Below are 23,255 nucleotides of genomic sequence, written 5' to 3'. Positions count from 1 at the left end.
TCTGGAATTTTTCAGTTAAATTTGACTTTCTGGATGAAAGTCAGGCTTCTCTATGGCAACAAATAAAGATAATGTTAAAAGGAAGACTAATAAGGTCATAAAACATGGAAGTCATTAGCGGATTTACAGCATATATGGGGGTGACTCTGGGGATTAATGAGGTAACACGCACAACAGCCCCCGCCTAAGTAAGCTGTTGGTTGGAACCTGGACCTCAATGACCAAGTCTAACACTCTCATTTTACAGATAAGAAAACCGAGGCAGGAAAGACACTCTTACCATGCATGGAAGGTTTAACCAAAAGTGAACAGAAAATGATTGATTTAGGTTGCAGAGTAACCAAAAGATGTTCTTTGATATTGTATGGTTTTAGTTACTCAAGTGATAAAAAAAATTAAAAATTTCATATCTTCATTTCGAGGGACTTTTTCTAATTTCCCCCTAAGAATGATTCTATCCCTGATGATTTTTATGTCCTGGTTCCAAAAATAAAACTAAGTTGAGGAAAGTCATATCCCTAATCATTGCACTTCCGTTATTTATTCTAAAAACACTGACTTAAAATTATTCCAGGACTTGACTCTTGTGTTGGAAGTTCAAACCCCACCACTTTAACAAATTCCCTCCACAGCCCACTTATTCTCTCTGCTGCTCTCCCTGTTTAAGTGGCTAGTCCGCTGTTTTCAGCACTAGGGACATCTCTGAAAGTCAGCCAAGCTGTTTCTTGCCAGATCTGAGGAGAGTAGAAATCTTTGTCAATAATCTTACAGATGTTTTTACCTTTATTATCATTATTTTGTATGCCTGGAACTCAAAGGAAGCATTGGCTTGAAAAGGTAGGTCTCAGCCAGTAGTGGCCTGGACTTCCAGCTGCACCTGTCACTTTTTACCTGTTTGCAAGACCATAGTTTTCTTTTCTCCATCCAGAGACATAATAGTGAAATTATAGATGGTTCCCGCTTGTAAATCCTCGGAGTTACATCCATAGGTGGTGTTGTCTATCCGTACAGGGTGGCACCACGCGACCCCCGACGTGTCACTGCTGTAGGTGAGGTTAAAGTTACAGGGGAACGCCAAAGTTCTCCACTGGAGAGACACGGACCGGCTGGAGACCCTGGACTCTGTCAAGGTGAAGTTGCATCTCACTGGCTCCCCCAGTCCAGTCTGCAAAGGAACCAGAACAATAGCTGAAGCCCACCATCTATCCCTGCTCAGGGATGAGTCCGTAGCAAGCTCCCCAAGCTGCCTCCACTCACCCCTGGCCCCAGCCTCAGCCCATGCATCCTTTCGCCCTCCAGTCAAGAGAAAAGAAGTGCGTGGCCACTTTTCCCCTAACTGCTTTTTCTCCCGAGCAGCTGGAGAGAGAAGGTGGCTTTTTGCCTTCTGTGGCACGAGTTGTCAGTCTGGCTGGGGACTCAGAAGAGGATCACCGTTCCCCAAGCAGAGGAAGAAATTCTGCCACCTCCCTCTCCAAAATGCAGCCCAGGAGACCAGAGAGCGGAGTGAGAATCTGGTCCTCGGAGGGGAGGGGCGCGGCCGCCCGCGGGGACCTCTTCGCGGCCCCTCACCTGCAGCAGGCTCAGCGCAGTCCACAGGGCCAGCCCGGCTCCATGGCTCCGCATGGCGCTCGGCGGTTCCCCCAAACTCTACTGCGGGGCTGGGACGCGCCGCGCGGCCCGACGGCCGGCGGAGCTCGGACCACTTGTTGTGCGCGCTTAGCGCGCCCCGCGGGCGCAGAGCGCCGGCCTCCGGGCTGGGGACGCGCGGGGGCCGCCGCAGCCGCTGCTGCTGCTGCCGCCCCGGGCGGGCTGCCGACGCGAGAGGCGGCTGGGGCCGGCAGCGCGCCGCCCTTCCCACGCTGCCATTCTGACCCGCGCTGCCTCGCCCCGGGCCCCGGCCGCGGACTTCCGCAATCAAAAGGCAATTTCCTCGTCTCCCGGCAAAGGAACAATGCTCCGGCGAGGGAGGGAGCCCCGCGGAGCAAAGGCTTGAGGCTGCCAAGGGGGCACGAGGTGGGCCAAGCTACCCCCGCCGCCCCTCGCCGCCGCCTCCCCCTCCAGGGGTCCCGGCCGCGTCCGCGGAGGTCTGCCTCCTTCTGCGCGAATTTCACTTTTTTCCCACCCTGTGGTCCTCAACCCCACCGTCTTTACACAATCTGGACTGCCCCCTCTCACTTTCCAGCTCCCCACCCCGCCCTCTTCCTCCCCCCACACCCTGCGCCTCCCCTCCCTGTCTTCCTTCCTATCTTCCTCATCTGCTTTCTCCAGGGTCTCTTTTCCCAGGATTAAACTTGACCACAACAGATTTTCCTAGGTCGCCTCACGCTTTCCTAAAGCCTTTTATTAGAGTGCTACTGCCTTTCTCACCTCAAAGCATTCATTTGTCTCAACGCGCATCCCCCTGACACCACCAAGAGAAAGACCCTAAAATGGTGTTGTCCATTGTCAACTTGGCCTTCATTTTTTCCTGCCATTCACTTTCCCCTTTCTCTTGTGTAGAGGTCTGTGCCCTCCCCAAATGTTATGCAAATAGTCCTAACCAAGAACATACATAATCACCACCATTTGTTCAGCCCACAAGCAAAGCAGTTTCATTACTGACGGTTCAGTAGTTAAAGTCGTTTTCATCTATAATTGGATATAAGAAAGCAATATGAACTCTGATTTGAGGGAAATACCTTTAATGGCCCAGCTCCCCATATATTACAAAAAAGCAAAATTCACTTAGTTTCAAGCACTAACTTGGTGCTAACTTTTAGCAGTTGCCTCAGCACCTGAGTAATCATGTATCTGAAAATTTTAAAAGTTCCCAATAAATGAAGAGCAAATGGCAGTCCACTCCAGTATTCTTGCCTGGGAAATCCCATGGACAGAGGAGCCTGGGGATTTATAGTTCATGGGGTCCCAAAGAGTCGGACAGGACTGAGGTGATAGTAGCAAAGTATTGCAACAAGCTTCTAATGTTTGGTTACTTTTCTTTGGGTGCCATCTCTGACAATTGCTGCTGCTGCTGCTAAGTCGCTTCAGTCGTGTCCGACTCTGTGCGACCCCATAGACGGCAGCCCACCAGGCTTCCCCGTCCCTGGGATTCTCCAGGCAAGAACACTGGAGTGGGTTGCCATTTCCTTCTCCAACGCATGAAAGTGAAAAGTGAAAGTGAAGTTATTCAGTCCTGTCCAACTCTTCGACACCCGATAGACTGTAGCCTACCAGGCTCCTCCATCCATGGGATTTTCCAGGCAAGAGTACTAGAGTGGAATGCCATTTCCTTCTCCAGCAGCTAGACTAGAGATCTCAAATCTCTTTTTCAAGTCACAAATACTCAAAGAAGGTCAAACCTAAAATATGTATGTATTTTAAGGAAAATGGAATCTTTCTTATTTATTTGCCCAGGTCACTGGTCTTAATAAAGAACGCTTTACCCTCCATATTTTACCCCTCAAATTCAATGGCTATTCACAGCCTAGCATGCCTTTCAGCATCATCAGAGACACTCCTCTTCTCTCCGCTTTAGATACTGTAAACCTACAAGCTGCCTTTGACCTTTACAGAAGTCTTTTTCAGCTTTATTCCTTTTTAACATCACCATTTCCCTTTCTGGTGTTTTCAGAAAGCAATGTGATTTCCTTGTCTGTAAAACTGGAATAATGCCTACTCTAAATACTTCCCAGAGAGATTATGAAGAATAAGATTACATATTTTAAAGCACCTTTGCAAACTTTAATGTGCTGTCCAAGTGCCAGTTAACCTAGTAACAGACTGCATCTAAATCACACACTTCACTCTTTTTTAAGTTCATCCATTGCGTAGGATCCACTTACCTAACTTCTGCTGGCCATCCTTCTCTGTCTTTTCCAGTGAGGTTTTTGCATTTTTTTTCTCATAGATTGGCCCCCCAGTTTGGAATCTTTCCACTCTAATTTACTAAATACTCCTCTTTCCTTTGCACAAAACTTCATTAAATCTTATTTTTTCTGTTCTCCAAGCTTTCTCATTCTTTTTTTTTTTAATATTACATTACCAACTTACTGTACCCTATCAGTTAACTTCAAAATTGTATTTTTTATATATAATATAGTGTCTGAATATAATGCAATATACTGCCTTATAATAGAGGCAACTACACACACACAAAGAAGTGAAGAGGACTAGTCAAACAAGGCAATAACAAAATATCCCCACCACACTCTTCAAATGCTTCTGAAGTCTATAATTAATAGTGACCTGCTAATAATAACCCTGGGGATAGGAACTAGGAAAAGGAGGAGCAATTTTTTTAAGTACAATGATTTTATTATTGATCTATCAGAGAGACACTGTACATTTAAGATTGTGTGTCTTTTATCTATTTTGATACCAATGTGTATGAAGAATTACAGCAATCTATGAAGGACTAGGAGTCAGAGATTTTTTTTTTCCAAAGATATATAATTACTATTTTGTTTTGTTGAGAATCTTAAGGCTCATGGCAAAGCCCCCAATTAATTAGTGGGTCCTAAATAACCCATAAGAGTGAATATATTATGAAATGAGAGAAAGTTTAAACTCAGGTTTTTACTGATTACATTTTAAAGGCTGATTTTCCTTTTAGAAACACTTGTATGAATATGAAAAATTAGAGAGATGTGTAGTAGATTCAAGGCAGTAAGGGACTGGGAAAATCTGCCAGATAACATCTTTTACAAAAGGAGTTTATTTGAAACTACTGTACAAAGTATAAATAAAATAATTCATTTTGTTCTTTGTTCTCATCGTTGTTTGGAATTCCTCAACTTCTTTTGAACCTATTTATCCTGTTTAATTCCCTGGAGAAGGAAATGGCAACCCACTCCAGTATTCTTGCCTGGAGAATCCCATGGAGGAGCCTGGTGGGCTACAGTCCACGGGGTTGCAAAGAGTCGGACACGACTGAGCGACTTCACTTTCACTAGTGAAGGACAGAGCCTGGCATGCTGAAGTCCATAGGGTCACAAAGAATCAGACAGGACTTAGCGACTAAACAACAACAAATCCTGTTTAATGCCACTGCATTTGCTTTATAAGTTAACTGCGTTCCAGAAATTTAGAGTCAGCCTCTGTAACTTTTCAAGGATAACTTCTCTTTGCCACTATGAAATCTTTTCCAGACTGCATGGGAAGGGTGGGGCTGTTTTTTTTTATTAGATATGTGTCTAAAATCAAACTGATGGTTAAACAACTGCCTTTTAAACAAATAGTCATAACAATTAATGAATAATTTCTCTAAGTGACATTCATTAATTATGAATTCATAGATGATAGCATGATTCTTTTCATGTTATGAACATACATGTTGAATGATACAACTGATCATCAGGGGTCCCGGGGCCAGGTTTTGAGAATTGTTACTTTACATCCAAGTTTGAGCAGGGTGCAGAGAAGTTTGAGGGGATGCAGGGAGAGTGGATTGGTAAATCTGATTGGTTAATTCAAACTTCTCACTCATGACCTAAAAGGTCTTTCATGACCTGGCCTCTGCTCACCGCATGCCTCTCTCTTGCTTGGCTCTTATGCTCTAGCACCCTGGGTCTAATAATCCATTTACTCATTCATTTAGCAAATACTGACTGAGCACCTACTGTGTGCCAAGACTTGTTATAAGTTATGGAGACACCCTAAGGAGCTGACTCTTTTCTGCTCCAGGGCCTTTGTGCTTGCAGTTTTCTCTTGGACCACTCCTGCCCACAGCCTCTGCTTAGCTATCTTCTCAGTCTTTAGATCTCAGCCTAAACACATCCCTGTGGAGCCAGACCCTTTCTGACCTCCTGGGGTTAAGTGTGCCGTTATCAATCTTCATCTCAGCAATCCATTTATTTAATTCTGCACATTAATGACACTTGGTAATAATCTAATTATTTATACATTTGTATACTATCTGTCTTCTCTGGCCATGCAGAGAATTCCTTGTGGGCAGAGTCTTTGTCTGTCTTGCTTCTCTGCACAGAACTTGGCAGTATGGTGGAGTTTCAACAAGTATTTTTTGAATGCGTAGATGAATGAATGAATGAGTGAGTCTTTGTAGCTGCTCAATAAATATTGTCATCTGAATAAATACTTTAAACAAGCCCTTCTAGACATGTTCCTGCTGTATACCTCAGAGATGATCTTGAAAGGGAGAGAGGGTGAGAGGAGAGAAGAAGAGAAGATTGATTTTGAAGAGAAAGAGGTGGGAAAAGATGAGTGGGAGGGAAAATGGAGAAAAAGAAGAAAGGGGAGGGAAGGAGTAATCTTTAGGACTGCTGCTGCTGCTGCTAAGTCGAGTCAGTCGTGTCCGACTCTGTCTCCAGGCAAGAACACTGGAGTGGGTTGCCATTTCCTTCTCCAATGCATGAAAGTGAAAAGTGAAAGTGAAGTCGCTCGGTCGTGTCCGACCCTCAGCGACCCCATGGACTGCAGCCTACCAGGCTCCTCCATCCATGGGATTTTCCAGGCAAGAGTACTGGAGTGGGGTGCCATTGCCTTCTCCAAATGCCACCTACTGCTGCTGCTGCTGCTAAGTCGCTTCAGTCGTGTCCGACTCTGTGCGACCCCATAGACGGCAGCCCACCAGGCTCCCCTGTCCCTGGGATTAGGACAGTGGTTCTCAAAGGCTAGAATCAGCATCATCTGAGAACTTGCTAGAAATATAAAATCTTACGGCTCTACCGCAATCTGAAGAATTTGAAATGTTCTGGTGGAGCTCAATAATGTGTGTGTGGTGTTTAACAAGCTTTCCTGCTTTAGTTGGTGAGAAAAAGCTATCCAAATTCCAGTAAGAAGTCTTAGATTGTCAGTCCCAAACCCTGAATCCTGAACCAGATCATTTTATATTAAAGAAAGTTAATGATACTTCATTCTTTTAAATTTCACTGAGCTCTCCAGTTACAAGAAATACATTGGCGATTTAAAAGGTTTTGAACAGTTTTAGAAGTTGTCAAGTAAAGTGGTGACATAATATATAATATAGTATATATTTTATATAGTATATTTACATTATGTATTATATGTACATTTTGATATTTAACACTTCTCCATAAAGTACAGATGCTAAAGGGAAAATGATCAACATGCAGCAAACAATAGATGACATGCCAATTCTGATGCCTTTTTTATGCAGCTCTTATGTCTGTTTCCTCAGAGATTTTTAAAAAGAAAAAAGCCTAGCAATTAGGGAATGTGTCAATTAAAAACAATTATAGGATGGCAAATCCTTTTCTCTGTTTAAATTTGGACTGGCTCTATAAGTAAATGACAGCAGAAGTGAATACAATTTTAACCTGCCACAGGTGTCATGCATTTTAAAAGGGATTTATAAAAATTTAAGGTAAGATAATTTTGATAAGCAGTTTTCTAAAAGGGACCGTGACTTTTGTATTTAGAGATACTATTTTGGGATACATTTCAAGGAAGCTTTCTAGCTTCCTAGATCGTAACCTTACTAGGTCATAGGTCTCCAGGGAAATGGAAACAAATACAAACATTTCGAGGTGGTTTAATGAGGGGGTGGACTAAATGAGAAGGTACATGTTATATGAATAGCACTTCCCTGGCTAAAGGGCACAAGTGTTAGACAGTGTGAGTAGTAATAATAGTATATGAAAGCAATAAATCATGGATGCTGAGCACCCAGCAATGCTAGAGAATGACAAAGTCCATGAATGAGAATGTCTTTCTGAGCACATCCAAATAATAATAAACTGCCCTCTCTGTCAATCCCATACCCAAGAGGAACTCTCCAGTAGATCGACACAAAAGACATTCACTGGCTGCTCTGACTGTTGGCCGTGCCAAGATTTTTTTTAAATCCTGGAAGGGAGGGGTGGGAGTGCCGGATGTGTCTCTAGCAGCAGCCCCACCATCTCTCCCAGACACATCTCTAAGGTTTCCTGGTATTTTTTTTCTCTACATAAATTTCTCACCCTCTTCCCTTCCCCCACTTTTTAATTTTAATCTGGAGGAAATGGGCTTTGCATAGCTTTTGTCAGAGCTTTATAACTGTACACAGAATGACTTAAAACCAGATGTGACTGTAAACGAATCACTTTTCCAATCTCAAGCGATTCTGTTGCATCTTCATTCCCACGTTTCACGTGCTGTCACCCCCACCTGCGGAAATGAATTGGCTCACATATGCACCAAAGCAAGAGGTTAATGTGGCCAGTGGGGATGTCTATATGGGTGTGACTGCTATACATTCCACTGTCAGGAGCTAGGTCATGATTCTCACGACTATCCAAGCCCTAGGATAGTAAATAAACAAAAGATGGCTAACACTGGCTTTAAGGAAAAGGAGAACAAAAGCAAAAATCACACATCTCTTTGCCCTTAGAAAGGGATGATTGGAGGGTAAAGATTCTTTTTTTCTGTGTATCATATTAGACTGTTGAGTAAGATCAAGTGTAGTATGCGGGCTTCCCAGGTGGCACAGTGGTAAAAAAATCTGTCTGCCAATACAGGAGATGCAAGAGATACAGTTTTGACCCCTGGGTCGGGAAGATCCCCTGGAGTAGGAAATGGCAACTTGCTCGGATATTCTTGCCTGAAAAACTACATGGACAGAGAAGCCTGGTGGGCAGCAGTCCTTGGGGTTGCAAAGAGTTGGACACAACTGAGCAACTGAACACACATCATGTTAGAACATTATTTCCCAAGAATTCTCTGGAGGTTGTAAACAGAGGACTCTAGTCAGCACATATTCCTTTTTTGCTTTTATAGTGTGATCTTAATTTTTTTTTTAATGGCATAAGCAGATAATTTTGAGAAAAATAGATTTTTCATGGTAAAAAGTCTGAATTTTGACTTTTCATTTAAAAAAATTAAAAAATGGAGGCTTGCTGGGCCCCGATCCTGCCCACCTCTTCCATATAGCTTTCCCATTCCACCCTTCTCTATTGGATGAGGCAGACACAGGGCATCTTAGAGTCCTCTGAAAAATCAAAGGGTCTTACCATGTTTTTCAAAAATACAATGATAAAACCATCAGCTACATTAGAAAACTCTTGAAGGACGAAGTCTTGGCTCTTTGTTATCTTCCCATGCCCATGTTGTAGGACTCACTGACTGTTCATTTAGCTAACAGTAAATATTCATACCTCACCACTCAACAAGGACACAGCTAAGTATTGGGGAATCTTTAAATAATTGTATTCTTCAGTTGTTCCAATGCAGATGTGGAACCCTCAGTTCAGTTCAGTTGCTCAGTTGTGTCCAACTCTTTGTGATCCCATGGACTGTAGCACACCAGGCCTCTCTGTATATCACCAACTTCCAGAATTTACTCAAACTCATGTCCATTGAGTTGGTGATGCCATCTAACCATCTCCACCTCTGTCGTCCCCTTCTCTTCCTGCCTTCACTCTTTCCCAGCATCAGGGTCTTTTAAAATGAGTCAGTTCTTCACATCAGGTGGCCAAAATACTGGAGTTTCAGCTTCAGCATCAGTCCTTCCCATGAATATTCAGGGCTGATTTCCTTAGGATGGACTGGTTGGATCTCCTTGCAGTCCAAAGGACTCTCAAGAGTCTTTTCCAACACCACAGTTCAAAAGCATTAATTCTTTGGTGCTCAGCTTTCTTTATAGTCCAACTCTCATATCCATACATGACTACTGGAAAAACCATAGCCTTGACTAAATGGACCTTTGTTGGCAAAGTAATGTCTCTGCTTTTTAATATGCTGTCTAGGTTGGTCATAACTTTTCTTCCAAGGAGCAAGCGTCTTTTGATTTCCTGGTTGCAGTCACCATCTTCAGTGATTTTGGAGCCCCCCAAAACAAAGTCTGTCACTATTTCCATTGTTTCTCCATCTATTTGCTATGAAGTGATGGGATCAGATGCCATGATCTTCATTTTTTGAAGGCTGAGTTTTAAGCCAGGCTTTTCAGTCTGCTCTTTCACCTTCATCAAGAGGCTTTTTAGTTCCTCTTCACTTTCTGCCATAAGGGTGGTGTCATCTGCATATCTGAGGTTATTGATATTTCTCCTGGCAATCTTGATTCCAGCTTGTGCTTCTTCCAGCCCAGTGTTTCTCATGCTGTACTCTGCATATAAGTTAAATAAGCAGGGTGACAATATACAGCCTTGACATACTCCTTTCCCAATTTGGAACCAGTCTGCTGTTCCATGTCCAGTTCTAACTGTTGCTTCCTGACCTGCATACAGATTTCTCAGGAGGCAGGTAAGGTTGTCTGGTATTCCCATCTCTTGAAGAATTTTCCACAGTTTATTGTGATCCACACAGTCAAAGGCTTTGGCATAGTCAATAAAGCAGAAGTAGATGTTTTTCTGGAACTCTCTTTCTTTTTCGATGATCCAACAAATGCTGGCAATTTGATCTCTGGTTCCTCTGCCTTTTCTAAATCCAGCTTGAACATCTGGAAGTTCACGGTTCACATACTGTTGAAGCCTGGCTTGGAGAATTTTGAGTATCACTTTGCTAGCATGTGAGATGAGGGCAATTGTGCGGTAGTTTGAGCATTCTTTGGCATTGCCTTTCATTGGGATTGGAATGAAAACTGATCTTTTCCAGTCCTGTGGCCACTGCTGAGTTTTCCAAATTTGCTGGCATATTGAATGCAGCACTTTTACAGCATCATCTTTTCAGTTCAGTTCAGTTCAGTCGCTCAGTTGTGTCCAACTCTTTGAGACCCCATGAACCGCAGCACGCCAGGCCTCCCTGTCCATCACCAACTCCCGGAGTTCACCCAAACCCATGTCCATTGAGTCAATGATGCCATCCAGCTATCTCATCCTGTCGTCCCCTTCTCCTCCTGCCTTCAATCTTTTCCAGCATCAGGGTCTTTTCAAATGAGTCAGCTCTTCACATCAGGTGGCCAAAGTATTGGAGTTTCAGATTCAGCATCAGTCCTTCCAATGAACACCCAGGACTGATCTCTTTTAAGATGGACTGGTTGGATCTCCTTGTAGTCCAAGGGACTCTCAAGAGTCTTCTCTAACACCACAGTTCAAAACCATTGATTCTTTGGCACTCAGATTTCTTTATAGTCCAACTCTCACATCCATACATGACCATTGGAAAAACCATAGCCTTGACTAGACAGACCTTTGTTGATAAAGTAATATCTCTGCTTTTCAATATGCTGTCTAGGTTGGTCATAATGTTCCTTCCAAGGATCTTTTAATTTCATAGCTGCAATCACCATCTGCAGTAATTTTTGGAGCCCAGAAAAATAAAGTCAGCCACTGTTTCCAATGTTTCCCCATCTATTTGCCATGAAGTGATGGGACCGGATGCCATGATCTTCATTTTCTGAATGTTGAGCTTTAAGCCAACTTTTTCACTCTCTCTTTCACCTTCATCAAGAGGCTCTTTAGTTCTTCTTCACTTTCTGCCGTAAGAGTGGTGTCATCTGCATATCTGAGGTTATTGATATTTCTCCTGGCAATCTTGATTCCAGCCTGTGCTTCCTCCAGCCCAGCATTTCTCATGATATACTCTGCATATAAGTTAAATAAGCAGTGTGACAACATACAGCCTTGATGTACTCCTTTTCCTATTTGGAACCAGTCTGTTGTTCCATGTCCAGTTCTAACTGTCCTGCATACAAGTTTCTCAAGAGGCAGGTCAGGTGGTCTGGTATTCCCATCTCTTTCAGAATTTTCCAGTTTATTGTGCCACACAGTCAAAGGCTTTGGCATAGTCAATAAAGCAGAAATAAATGTTTTTCTGGAACTCTCTTGCTTTTTTGATGATCCATTGGATGTTGGTAATTTTATTTCTGGTTCTTCTGCTTTTTCTAAAACAAGCTTGAGCACCTGGAAGTTCATGGTTCACGTATTGCTGGAGCCTGGCTTGGAGAATTCTGAACATTACTTTACTAGCGTGTGAGATGAGTGCAATTGTGTGGTAGTTTGAAATAGTTCAACTGGAATTTCATTACCTCCACTAGTTTTGTTCATAGTGATGCTTCCTAAGGCCCACTTGACTTAGCATTCCATGACGTTTGGCTCTAGGTGAGTGATCACACCATTGTGATTATCTGGGTCATGAAGATCTTTTTTGTATGGCTCTTTTGTGTATTCTTGCTACCTCCTCTTAATATCTTCTGCTTCTGTTAGGTCCATACCATTTCTGTCCTTTATTGTGCCCATCTTTGCATGAAATGTTCCCTTGGTGTCACTGATTTTCTTGAAGAGATCTCTAGTCTTTCCCATTCTATTGTTTTCCTCTATTTCTTTGCACTGATCACTGAGGAAGGCTTTCTTATCTCTCCTGGCTGTTCTTTGGAACTCTGCATTCAAATGGCTTTATCTTTCTTTTCTCCTTTGCCTTTTGCTTCTCTTCTTTCCACAGCTATTTGTAAAGCCTCCTCAGATAACCATTTTGCCCTTTAGCATTTCTTTTTCTTGGGAATGATCTTGATCCTTGCCTCCTGTACAATGTCACGAAGCTCTGTCCATAGTTATTCAGGCACCTTGTCTCTCAGATCTAGTCCCTTGAATCTATTTCTCACTTCCACTGTATAATTGTAAGGGATTTGATTTAGGTCATACCTGAATGGTCTAGTTGTTTTCCATACTTCCTTCAATTTAAATCTGAATTTGGCAATAAGGAGTTCATGATCTGAGCCACAGTCATCTCCTGGACTTGTTTTTGCTGAGTGTATAGAGCTTCTCCATCTTTTCCTGCAAAGAATATAATCAATCTGATTTTGGTGATGTTCCTGTGTAGAGTTTTCTCTTGTGTTGTTGGAAGAGTTGCTATGATCAGTGCATTCTCTTGGCAAAACTGTATTAGCCTTTGCCCCACTTTATTCTGTACTCCAAGGCCAAATTTGCCTGTTACTCCAGGTATTTCTTGACTCCCTACGTTTGCATTCCAGTCTCCTGTATGAAAAGGACATCTTTTTTGGGGTGTTAATTCTAGAAGGTCTTGTAGGTCTTCATAGAACTGTTCAACTTCACCTTCAACTTCACCTTCAAGGGGCATAGACTAGGATTACTGTGATATTCAATGGTTTGCCTTGGAAATGAACAGAGATCTTTCTGTCGTTTTTGAGATTGCATCCAAGTAATTCATTTCGGACTCTTTTGTTGAGGTTTGTGGAACCCTCAGCATGATAGAATTCAAGAATACCTAGTACCTAAACCTTCAGATAAACTAGTGCCTAAGCAACCTTTGACTCCACGAAAGATCTAATTCTTCTGGAATTATCCAGAGGTCATTGGTTTCAGACCACCAAGATCAAAACTCTTAGCAAATCATCTATCGTGGCATTCTCTCTTCAACTCTGCCGTCCTGGGCTGGAATTACAGCCTCGTGCAAAGAGGCGCAAGTGTAAATGTTCACAGATACAGATGAAGGGCAAGCACCTGATAAAGATGCATTGGCAGTGTGTGCTCATCGACCCAGGTCTACTTGAGATCCAGATAAAAAGAGCTCTGATGAGAAAACAGGTACCTCCTGTATACTTCCCAGACAGTACCCCAGTGGTGACCTCGTCTGGATTTAGCAGTGGTAGGATTCTGTTGCCAGCTCACCCAAAGAGTGGGAAGAATCAAGAAAATTTTCCCTTCAGAGACATTCCCTAGAATTCATAGTTTCCCCTTTCAGTGACTTTTTGCCATATTTCATAATAATTGGTTTTCAAAGCTGTTATCCTGTGAGTGAACCATGTGAGTAAAACCAGTATGTAACTGGGGTAAATTGTAGAGATTTAAAGAACTTAGCAGTCTTTTCCAGAGCATCTTTATCTTCATACTTATCAGCTGGCTCACCCCCAAGTTCTGACCCCTGGATTTACTGTTCTTTCTTGCAAATTCATCATCATTTCTCATGATGTTTGCTATCCTCTCCCCCCACCCAACCCTCTCTCCTCCTGGTCCTTGAAGAAGATGGACAGATCTTCTTAGGTCTGAGCCACTGGTTTACCCCTAACTCAAGAGCATCCCTTGGATTCTGCCCTATACAAGCCCTGAAGCAAATCACTCCTTTTATTTTTTAAACTTTTTTTTGTTTTGAAATAATTTCAAACTTATGGGTAAGCTGTAAGAATTATAAGAGTGAGTGCTATGACATATCCTTACCAAGACCCATTTATCTTTTTCTAACATTCTGCCACAATTTCAGAGTAGACTGCATATCTCCTGAATGAATTGTTTAATATCAATAAAGACATTAAATTTAAGAAATGCAAAATTGATATAATGCTTTAATCTATAATCCATATTTCAATTTCACCAATTGACTCAAGCATTCTTTTTGGCATTTGTTGTTGCTATTTTTTTCTCTAACAAGGATCCCACCCAGGATTCTGTGTTATATTTAGTTGTCAAGTCTCTTAATCTTCCATAATCTGGAACATTTCCTGTCTTTAAAACCATCCTTATGACATTGACCTCATTGAATGATATAAGTCAGTTATCTCTATAGTATGTATTTCCCTCCATTTGCAATTGTTTGATGCTTCCTTATGATTAGATTCAAGTTATAGGTATCTTGTCAACAGAACTGTTCCTCTTCTCTTGGGTTCAGTGTTTTTTCTCTAACAGATTAATTATTCAATTATTTCCCAATGGATCACAAATATAACTGCACATTAGAATCCATGAGAAGATTTTTACACTCTGATGCTGAGGTCCTATGTTGGTAAATTCTAATTCAATAGGTCTGAGGGAGAATTTGGGAATCTGTATCTTTAAAAAAGCTTCCTAGGTGATTCTGATGTGTGTAAGACCAGGACTGAGAGCCACAGACTTCCTATCTCAATTTGCACATCCTGGCTTCTCCTTCAATCTCATTTTCCTTCCTTTGCTACATTCTCTCCCCTCTGCATCAACCCTCACCTGGGCTCCACCTCATCTGCCAAAGGGAACCCATGTTAGACAAATACTGGGAGGTGAAAGAGCCCATGTCAATGCACACGCTCTGTTTTATGGGTTGCATTTTATGTGCATGTGACTCATATTGTGACAATATATGAACACAGCCTTTTGGTGCACCAAATGGAGAGTCAGGCAAATCCCCTATAATTAAAAGAAAATGAAAGGAGAGAAAAATCCTAGAGATTTTAAAGCCAGAGAGGGTCGAGTGAATCATGAACTATATTATGCTATTGGCACATAATAGTCCACGTTAGTGGGCAATCTGAGAGAACTACAGCCCTTTGTCAGAATTAGACTTAATTGATGCCAATTATAAATTAGGGTTGTCAAGGACACATCCCTCCCGCAATATTGCACCCCCTTGCATGAACTCTTTGTGCTATGACCAGTCTTATCATCTGTTTATCTTTTATCCTATTCACTCTAGACAATCTAAAAATCTTCTCTTGATCCCAAGGAATCATTAGGGGATGGTTTGGAATGTTTCTTTTTACTGTTGTGTTTGCACTTCTGCTTCTAGGTGTTTGTCTCAGAAAGGGGGAATGCTGTCCCATTTTTAGTTCTGGCCACAGAGCAGTGGGCAGTGGGGAGACGTCCCTGTGTTTATGTAACATGATAAAGGAGTTGACCCCAGACTTGCTAGGGGTGGGTTTTTTTTTTTTTTTTTTTCGCATTTGTCTCCTCAATTATTTGGAGACTCATGTTGGGCGGTGATGTCTCTGAGGGCCAAATGAAAGGAAGCACAGAGCCATTAAACCTGCACCAGCACCACAATGGCTATTCATGAACTGAGGAAACGTGGGCCCTCTTGCAGGCCTGGCCAGGGCAGGATGGCGGTGCGGGGAAGAAGGGGGTGTGTCTCCAAACAAAACTGATGGGTGTTTAGTAGAACCAGCCAGTAACGTTTTTAATGCATGTTCAATACTTCATTCCTTTGAAAGCATTGTCACGTGATAATGCTTGCTCATCTGGTTCTTACCACAACCCTGTGACATAGGCAGAGTAGCAAATATGAGACAAAAACAAGAAGCTAGTGTTAATTTCTAAATTAGTCAACATTACTGAATACATACTGTGTATAGACAATGCACTAAGCACTTTTCTTAATTAGATTGCAATCTTCACAGCTGTTTTATGTGGCAGATAGAGTACCTTAATTATCCTTATTTTAAAGAGGAAGCAAGTATGACTTGAGCAACTACTAGTTGATACCACTTGGATTTAAACCAGGTTTCTCTGACACGAAAGCCCTGGCTCTTTACCACTTTTTCAAACCATCTCCCCCAAGGTCACATGGCTGAGAGATGATCCAGATCAGTCCTTTCTTGAGAGCCCATGACTCAAATGATAAATGAACTCTGCTCAGAGTTTGAAGAGACACACAATTCCGTGGCCTGTCTTCTCTTCCTTTGGAGGCCATTTCTGCACATGTAATTTCCGCCTGCACCCCATGCTCAGGGCCCCAAAAGATTGACTTCCTGCTACCTCCACTCCTGCCTGTCTCTCCTTGCCCATAGGAAATGGCTAATACACGAAGGGTGAACCTCTGACACCCACCTCTGGCCTGATCTACAACTGGGCTTGTGTACAAGGACAGAGTATATCTCTGTGGATGTGGCACACAGGGGTGCCTGGATGAAGGTATGTGCAGGGGCTGAAATCCAGCCAATGTTCCAATATGGAGCCTCATGCATGCCCGATAGAACCATGTGCCTAGAAATGCCTTTTTTTTTTTAAATGAACACAAAGAACCTGGAGTCCAGCAGCAGTTCAGTATCTTCTCAGGTTCTACTTATCCATCCTGGGCCCCCTTCCTTCAAGACTGTACACTTTGCTAAGTTACAGCAGAAGACTGAAATTAGATGCATTAATTCTGCTACTTGATTATTTAACTTTTATGGCACCATCCCCTCCCACCCACTGACTTCCCAGGTGGCTCAGATGGTTAAGAATCTGCCTGCAATTCAGGAGACCCAGGTTCGATCCCTGGGTCGGTTTCAATCCCTGGGTTGGGTTTGATCCCTGGGTCAGGAAGATCCCCTGGAGAAGGGAATGGCTACCCACTCCAGTATTGTTGCCTGGAGAATCCTATAGAGGAGCCTGGTGGGCTACAGTCCATAGGATCGCAAAGGGTCGGACACAACTGATCGACTAACACTTTACTTTCACTTTCCTCTCACCCCGTCATAACACATGCACAAAAGTGCCATCAATGGTGGGAAAATAAGGCATTTAGTGAGTCCATTAGAGAGATATTGTGGATGAAGGATGAGATTTATCTAGATCAGTTGTTCTGAAATTTAAAAGTACCTCCATGTAGTCACATGGAGGGTTTGTTAAAACAAAGATCGCTGGGCCGTACACTCAGAGATTCTGATTCAGTTGGTCTATGGTAGGGCCATAGTCACTGCATGCCTATCGAGTTCTGGATCTGGGCTCCATACTTTGAGTACCACTAGATATTTCTTGACTCATACCATAGGCAAGCTTCTTATTCCACCAACTTTTTCCTTATAAAGACACACACACAAAAAAACATACGCACAATCACATAATACTGTAATGGTAACAACAATAGCAATAGCTAATATTAATTGAACACTATTTTCCAGGAAATACTGTAGGCACGTAATACAGGTTGATTCCCTTAATTCATGTCCAGGATGAGAGAAAGAGAGTCTTGAAGCCAAGTACTGGCTCAGGTTCATAGTCCTCCAAACTGACATAAGAGGATGTGAGGAAAGAGAAGGAAAAGGACAAAGGTAGGGAAAAATCTGCTCTGAAAAGAGCCAATTTAGGACAGCTTGAAGGCAATGGCACCCCACTCCAGTATTCTTGCCTGGAAAATCCCATGGATGGAGGAGCCTGGTAGGCTGCAGTCCATGGGGTCGCTAGGAGTTGGACACGACTAAGCGACTTCTCTTTCACTTTCCACTTGCATGCACTGGAGAAGGAAATGGCAACCCACTCTAGTGTTCTTGCCTGGAGAATCCCAGGGACGGAGGAGCCTGGTGGGCTGCCATCTATGGGGTCGCACAGAGTCGGACACGACTGACGTGACTTAGCAGTAGCAGTTGCAGGAGCATCAGTGAGTGATGTAGGGCTTCAAATCATTTCTTTCTTGGCCTTTATCTTCATAAATAGGAGCTCTATGCAAGAGAATAAGGTGACTAGATGGGCAGGAGTGTATGTGTGTGTGTCTTCTCTCCTCTTTGCTCTGCTACTATTTAACCATGTGACCTTGGGTGAGTCCTTGCCTCTTTAAGCTGCTGCTGCTGCTGCTAAGTCACTTCAGTCATGTCCAACTCTGTGGGACCCCATAGATGGCAGCCCACCAGGCTCCCCTGTCCCTGGGATTCTCCAGGCAAGAACACTGGAGTGGGTTGCCATTTCCTTCTCCAATGCATGAGAGTGAAAAGTGAAAGTGAAGTCACTCAGTCATGTCCGACTCTCTGCAATCCCATAGACCATAGCCCAGCAGGCCCTTCTGTCCATAGAATTCTCCAGGAAAGAATATCAAATGGCTTGCCATTGCCTTCTCCAGGGGATCTTCCCAACCTGGGGATTGAACCCGGGTCTCCCGCATTACAGGCAGATGCTTTACCATCTGAACCACCAGGGAAGCCCAATAAATACTATGGTAGATTGTTTAATGACCACAGATTCATCTCACCCAATACATATGCCCCTTTTCAAGGAGACTTTGCAGCTCTTTCCCATTAAGAAGTGATTTCTACCTATCCGCCTCCTCAGTCTGGCCTGGCTCAGGATTCCATTGACTGATTGAATGTGGCAGAAGTAATGTGTGGTCACAGAGCTTAGGCCTCAGTAGGCTTGTAGCTTCCACCTTTCCTCTCTTGCAAAGCTTTCCAAAACCATCCGGTAAAGAAGCTGGTATCATCTAATGGAGGTTGAGTGGCCAGGTAGAGAACCAAGCACGCTGCTGCTGCTGCTGCTAAGTCACTTCAGTCATGTCCAACTCTGTGGGACCCCATAGATGGCAGCCCACCAGGCTCCCCTGTCCCTGGGATTCTCCAGGCAAGAACACTGGAATGGGTTGCCATTTCCTTCTCCAATGCGTGAAAGTAAAAAGTGAAAGTGAAGTCGCTCAGTTGTGTCCGACTCTTAGCGACCCCATGGACTGCAGCCCACCAGGCTCCTCCATCCATGGGATTTTCCAGACAAGAGTACTGGAGTGGGGTGCCATTGCCTTCTCCGAAGCATGCAGCTAGTTCAAAATGCTAGCCATGGAAGAGGCTACTGTGAAGCTTCCAAGTCATCTGAGTCCCCATGCTGAAGGCAACTGCAAGAGTGAGCCTGGGTGAAACCAGCAAAGAACGCCTCCACCCCACCCTCCAACTAACAAAACCATGATAAATAGTAAGCTCTCATTGTTTTAATCTACTAAATTCTGGGGTTGTTTGTTACACAGTGATGGAAAATAAATACAAGTACCCACCTCCCAGAATATATGGAAGTGCTTAGCATAGTTGCTGGCACACAAATTTTAGCTATTACTTGTTATCCCCTAGACTCTCTTCATTGCAGATAGTATAGCATCTCTTCATATTTCCTTCCTCATTACTCAAAGGAACTCTTGATGGAAGAAAAAACACAAAAACATCCCACTTTCTCATTTTAAGTTTTCTGTGACACCCTACCCTCCATTCCCAGTCCTGTGTTCTAATCCCAACTCGTCTTTTGCTTGTAGATCTAGAACATATGGTCACTTCATAAATGGGAGTTATAGTGATGTCATTGCCTTTCCAAGCAAAAAATCTCATATTTCAGTTCTTGTTCTTTCTTTGCTAGATCTCCTTCAGGTCAAGTGTGCTAACTGCTACCTGGTGGCTACATGTGTATGGAAACAAAAGGAATGACAGATAATCTAAGCATGTCACTAATTAAAATAACAAGTAGGAACTAGTGTCTGTTTCTGGATGAAGACTGCTTTAAAAATGTGAGATGTTCATCAATATACATCCAACTTCCACACATGTGAAAATTATTACAGAGCTCTTATACTGTCTCCAGTACTCTTGCCTGGAAAATCCCATGGACGGAGGAGCCTGGTGGGCTGCAGTCCATGGGGTCGCTAAGAGTCGGACACAAGCTACTTCACTTTCACTTTCTTATACTGTCTAAGTCATTTATTCATTAGGGGGCAGCAGAGGATGAGATGGTTAGTTAACATTACCAACTCAGGATGGACATGAGTCTGAGCAAGCTCCAGCAGATAGTGAAGGGCAGGAAAGTCTGGTGTGCTACAGTCCATGGGGTCACAAAGAGTCACTTAGCGACTGAATAACAACAACAGAGTACTGATCCTGTGCTCAATGATTTTGACTACATCATGCTCTCTATGTGCCTCTGTAACACCATCTTTGGTTTCATACTCCCCCCAAAGTCTGGCAGATAGTAGATGCTCAATGAATTAGTATGGAATCCATGATTGGACTGAAGCAATAATAATCCCCAAGTTTCTTTAAAATACTAATCTTGGGTGAAAGTTGAAATTATGTCCAACTTTCCATCCTGTCCCATCTCAGCTCTTCCATGTCCATCCCTCCCTCCCTCCTCCCCACCTGTTATTGGGTTAATTCCTGTACTCTGTGAAGCTCAAATCAGATATTCTGTCCACCAGAAGACATTACTTAAAACCTCCACAAGGTCAAGAACCTCTCTTTTGTATTCCACCCAAACCCAAGTAATCTCCATCCCCCTCAGCACCTCAGCAGATGGTGAGTTTCTTCAGGGCAACAACCTGTCATTCACCTTTGAGTCCCAGTAAATACAGCAACCACAGCTATTACTTCTTAAGTGCTTACTAAGGATCAGGTACTGTGTTAAGCATTTTATAGGCCTTGTCTCTCCCAGTCCTCACAACAGCCCTAAGAGGTAGAGGTTCATTTTAATAGATGAGGAAACTGAAGCTGGTCACTAGCTAGCAAGAGGAATTCAGGCCTTTGACTTCAAAGCCTGAGTTCTTAACCACTGTGTTTTGATACTAGTTAAGTTCTCAAGAAATATTATTTGTTGAATACATGAACATTTTCCAAAGTCACTGGACTGTCATTTTTTTTTTTTTTGGTGGATGAGGGTGGGGAGTTGAAGAGTGATTAAGAGATGAAACAGGAGAAATTACAAAGGAAAAAATATGTATGTGTATATAATTAGTCCCTGAATAAAATTCTCTCTCTCTCTCTCTCTATGTGTATATATATATATATATATATATATATATATATATATAATAATAGAAACATATTGAACAAGATTCACACAAACTTCCGACACTTGGTGCTTCATCTGGGAGCTCATATAAACCTTAGCATGAATCTCCTCTTAGAAAAAATTAAAACTCAAAAGACAAAAAAACCCAACAGAGTATTTATCACAATCCAAGGCTGCAAACCCAGCTCTGGGCTGGACCACATGAGGTCTGTAACACAGGACTGGGCTGCTCCTCGAACTCTAGAGCTGGCTGTCCTTGATCCATCCCGGTAGAGCCCAGCCACATCTAGGAGCTTCCTATATGTTTGTTCACAATGGTAAAACTTGGGCAAAAATGAGGCAATATTCTTTTTTGCTAAATACAGCCTTATAGTGTTCAGGCAGATATGTTTCTATTGATTATAGTTTTTATTTGGCATGTTTTTTATTTGATGCAGTTTTGTGTTTTTTTTTTTTGGTACTGATCTTTCTGTCTCTCTCTCTGTCTCTCTCTCTATATATACATATATGCTTGCTGTTGTTGTTGTCTAGCCACTAAGTTGTGTCTAACTTGTTTGTAACCTCATGAACTTAGCCCTCTAAGCTCCTCTGTCCATGAAATTCTCCAGGCAGGAATACCGGATTAGGTTGCCCTTCCCTTCATCAGGGGTTCTTCCTGACCCAGGGATCTAACCTGCGTCTCCTGTACTGCAGGCAGATTCTTTACCATTTGAGCCACCTGGGAAGCCTATAAGTTCTGAGTAAGTTCAGTCGCACAGTCACGTCTGACTCTTTGTGACCCCATGGGCTGCAGCACGCCAGGCTTCCCTGTCCATCACCAACTCCCGGAGCTTACTCAAACTCATGTCCATAGAGTCGGTGATGCCATTCAACCATATCATCCTCTGTTGTCCCCTTCTCCTCCTGCCTTCAATCTTTCCCAGAATCAGGGTCTTTTCCAATGAGCCAGTTCTTCACATCAGGAGGCCAAAGTATTGAAGTTTCAGTTTCAGCATCAGTCCTTCCAATGAATATTCAGGACTGATTTTCTTTAGGATTGACTGGTTTGATCTCCTTGCAGTCCAAGGGACTCTCAAGAGTCTTCTCCAACACCATAGTTCAAAAGCATCAGTTCTTTGACACTCGGCTTTCTTTATAGTCCAACTCTCACATCCATACATGGCTACTGGAAAAAGCCTATATATATACTGATAAAAATTAGTACATATATACTGATATCAATACACACACACACACACGCAAAGCCTCTTGATGAGAGTGAAAGGGGAGAGTGAAAAGCTGGCTTAAAACTCAACATTAAAAAAACTAAGATCATGGCATCTGGTCCCATCATTTCATGACATATAGAAAGGGAAAAAAGTGGAAGCAGTGACAGATTTTATTTTCTTGGGCTCCAAAATCACTGTGGACAGTGACTGCAGCCATGAAATTGAAAGACACCGTACCTTGGAATGAAAGCTATGACAAAACTAGACAGTGTATTAAAAAGCAAAGACATCACTTTACTGACAAAGATTCGTATAGTCAAAGCTATGGTTTTTCCAGTAGTCATGTATGGATGTGAGAGTTAGACCATAAAGAAAGGTAACCACTGAAGAATTGATGTTTTCGAACTGTCGTGCTGAAGAAGATTCTAGAGGGTCCCTTGAACTGCAAAGAGATCAAACCAGTCAATCCTAAAGGAAATCAACCCTGACTCTTCATTGGAATGACTGATGCTGAAGCTGAAGCTCCAATACTTTGGCCACCTGATGTGAAGAGCTGACTCATTGGATGCTAGGAAAGATTGAAGGCAAAAGAAGAAGTGGGTGTCAGATGAAGAGATGGTTAGATAGCATCATGGACTCAGTGGACATGAGTTTGAATAAACTCTGGGAGATGGAGAAGGACAGGGAAGCCTGGAGTGCCACAGTCCATGGGGTCTCAGAAGAGTCAGACATGACTTAGGGACTGAACAACAGCAACCTATACACAAAATACACACATCAGTACAAAAAAAAGTAAATATAAATATTTAAGCTCAGCTATAAGAATCCTCTTATAAACTGGTGTTAGAATGCAGTTTTAGTCAAGGCACATTCAGCCTGAATGAGAAGGTGCTCCACCAAGAAGTGTTCAATTTCACAAGCAAGTGGTAAAACTCTCCCTGACATCAGTGGTTGAATGGGCTCAGGGCTTGGA

General features: G+C 42.8%; 1 protein-coding gene across 3 annotated transcripts in view; it reads right to left on the bottom strand.

The window, feature by feature from the left end:
• PTPRB (protein tyrosine phosphatase receptor type B) overlaps positions 1–23,255 on the bottom strand; it is a 130,409-nt gene that overhangs the window by 93,160 nt on the left and 13,994 nt on the right. For 2 of the 3 annotated variants that reach the window (XM_061416474.1, XM_061416471.1), the window contains exon 4: positions 892–1,165. In XM_061416474.1, coding sequence (XP_061272458.1) covers positions 892–1,165 — 274 coding nt within the window. Of the gene's footprint in view, positions 1–891; positions 1,166–1,569; positions 1,821–23,255 lie in introns of those variants that run through there. The other variant, XM_061416473.1, reaches the window with a different exon arrangement.

This window comes from Bos javanicus, chromosome 5 (genome assembly GCF_032452875.1).
Source record: "Bos javanicus breed banteng chromosome 5, ARS-OSU_banteng_1.0, whole genome shotgun sequence".
NCBI lineage: Eukaryota > Metazoa > Chordata > Mammalia > Artiodactyla > Bovidae > Bos > Bos javanicus.
This window is presented reverse-complemented; position numbering and strand designations above follow the sequence as displayed.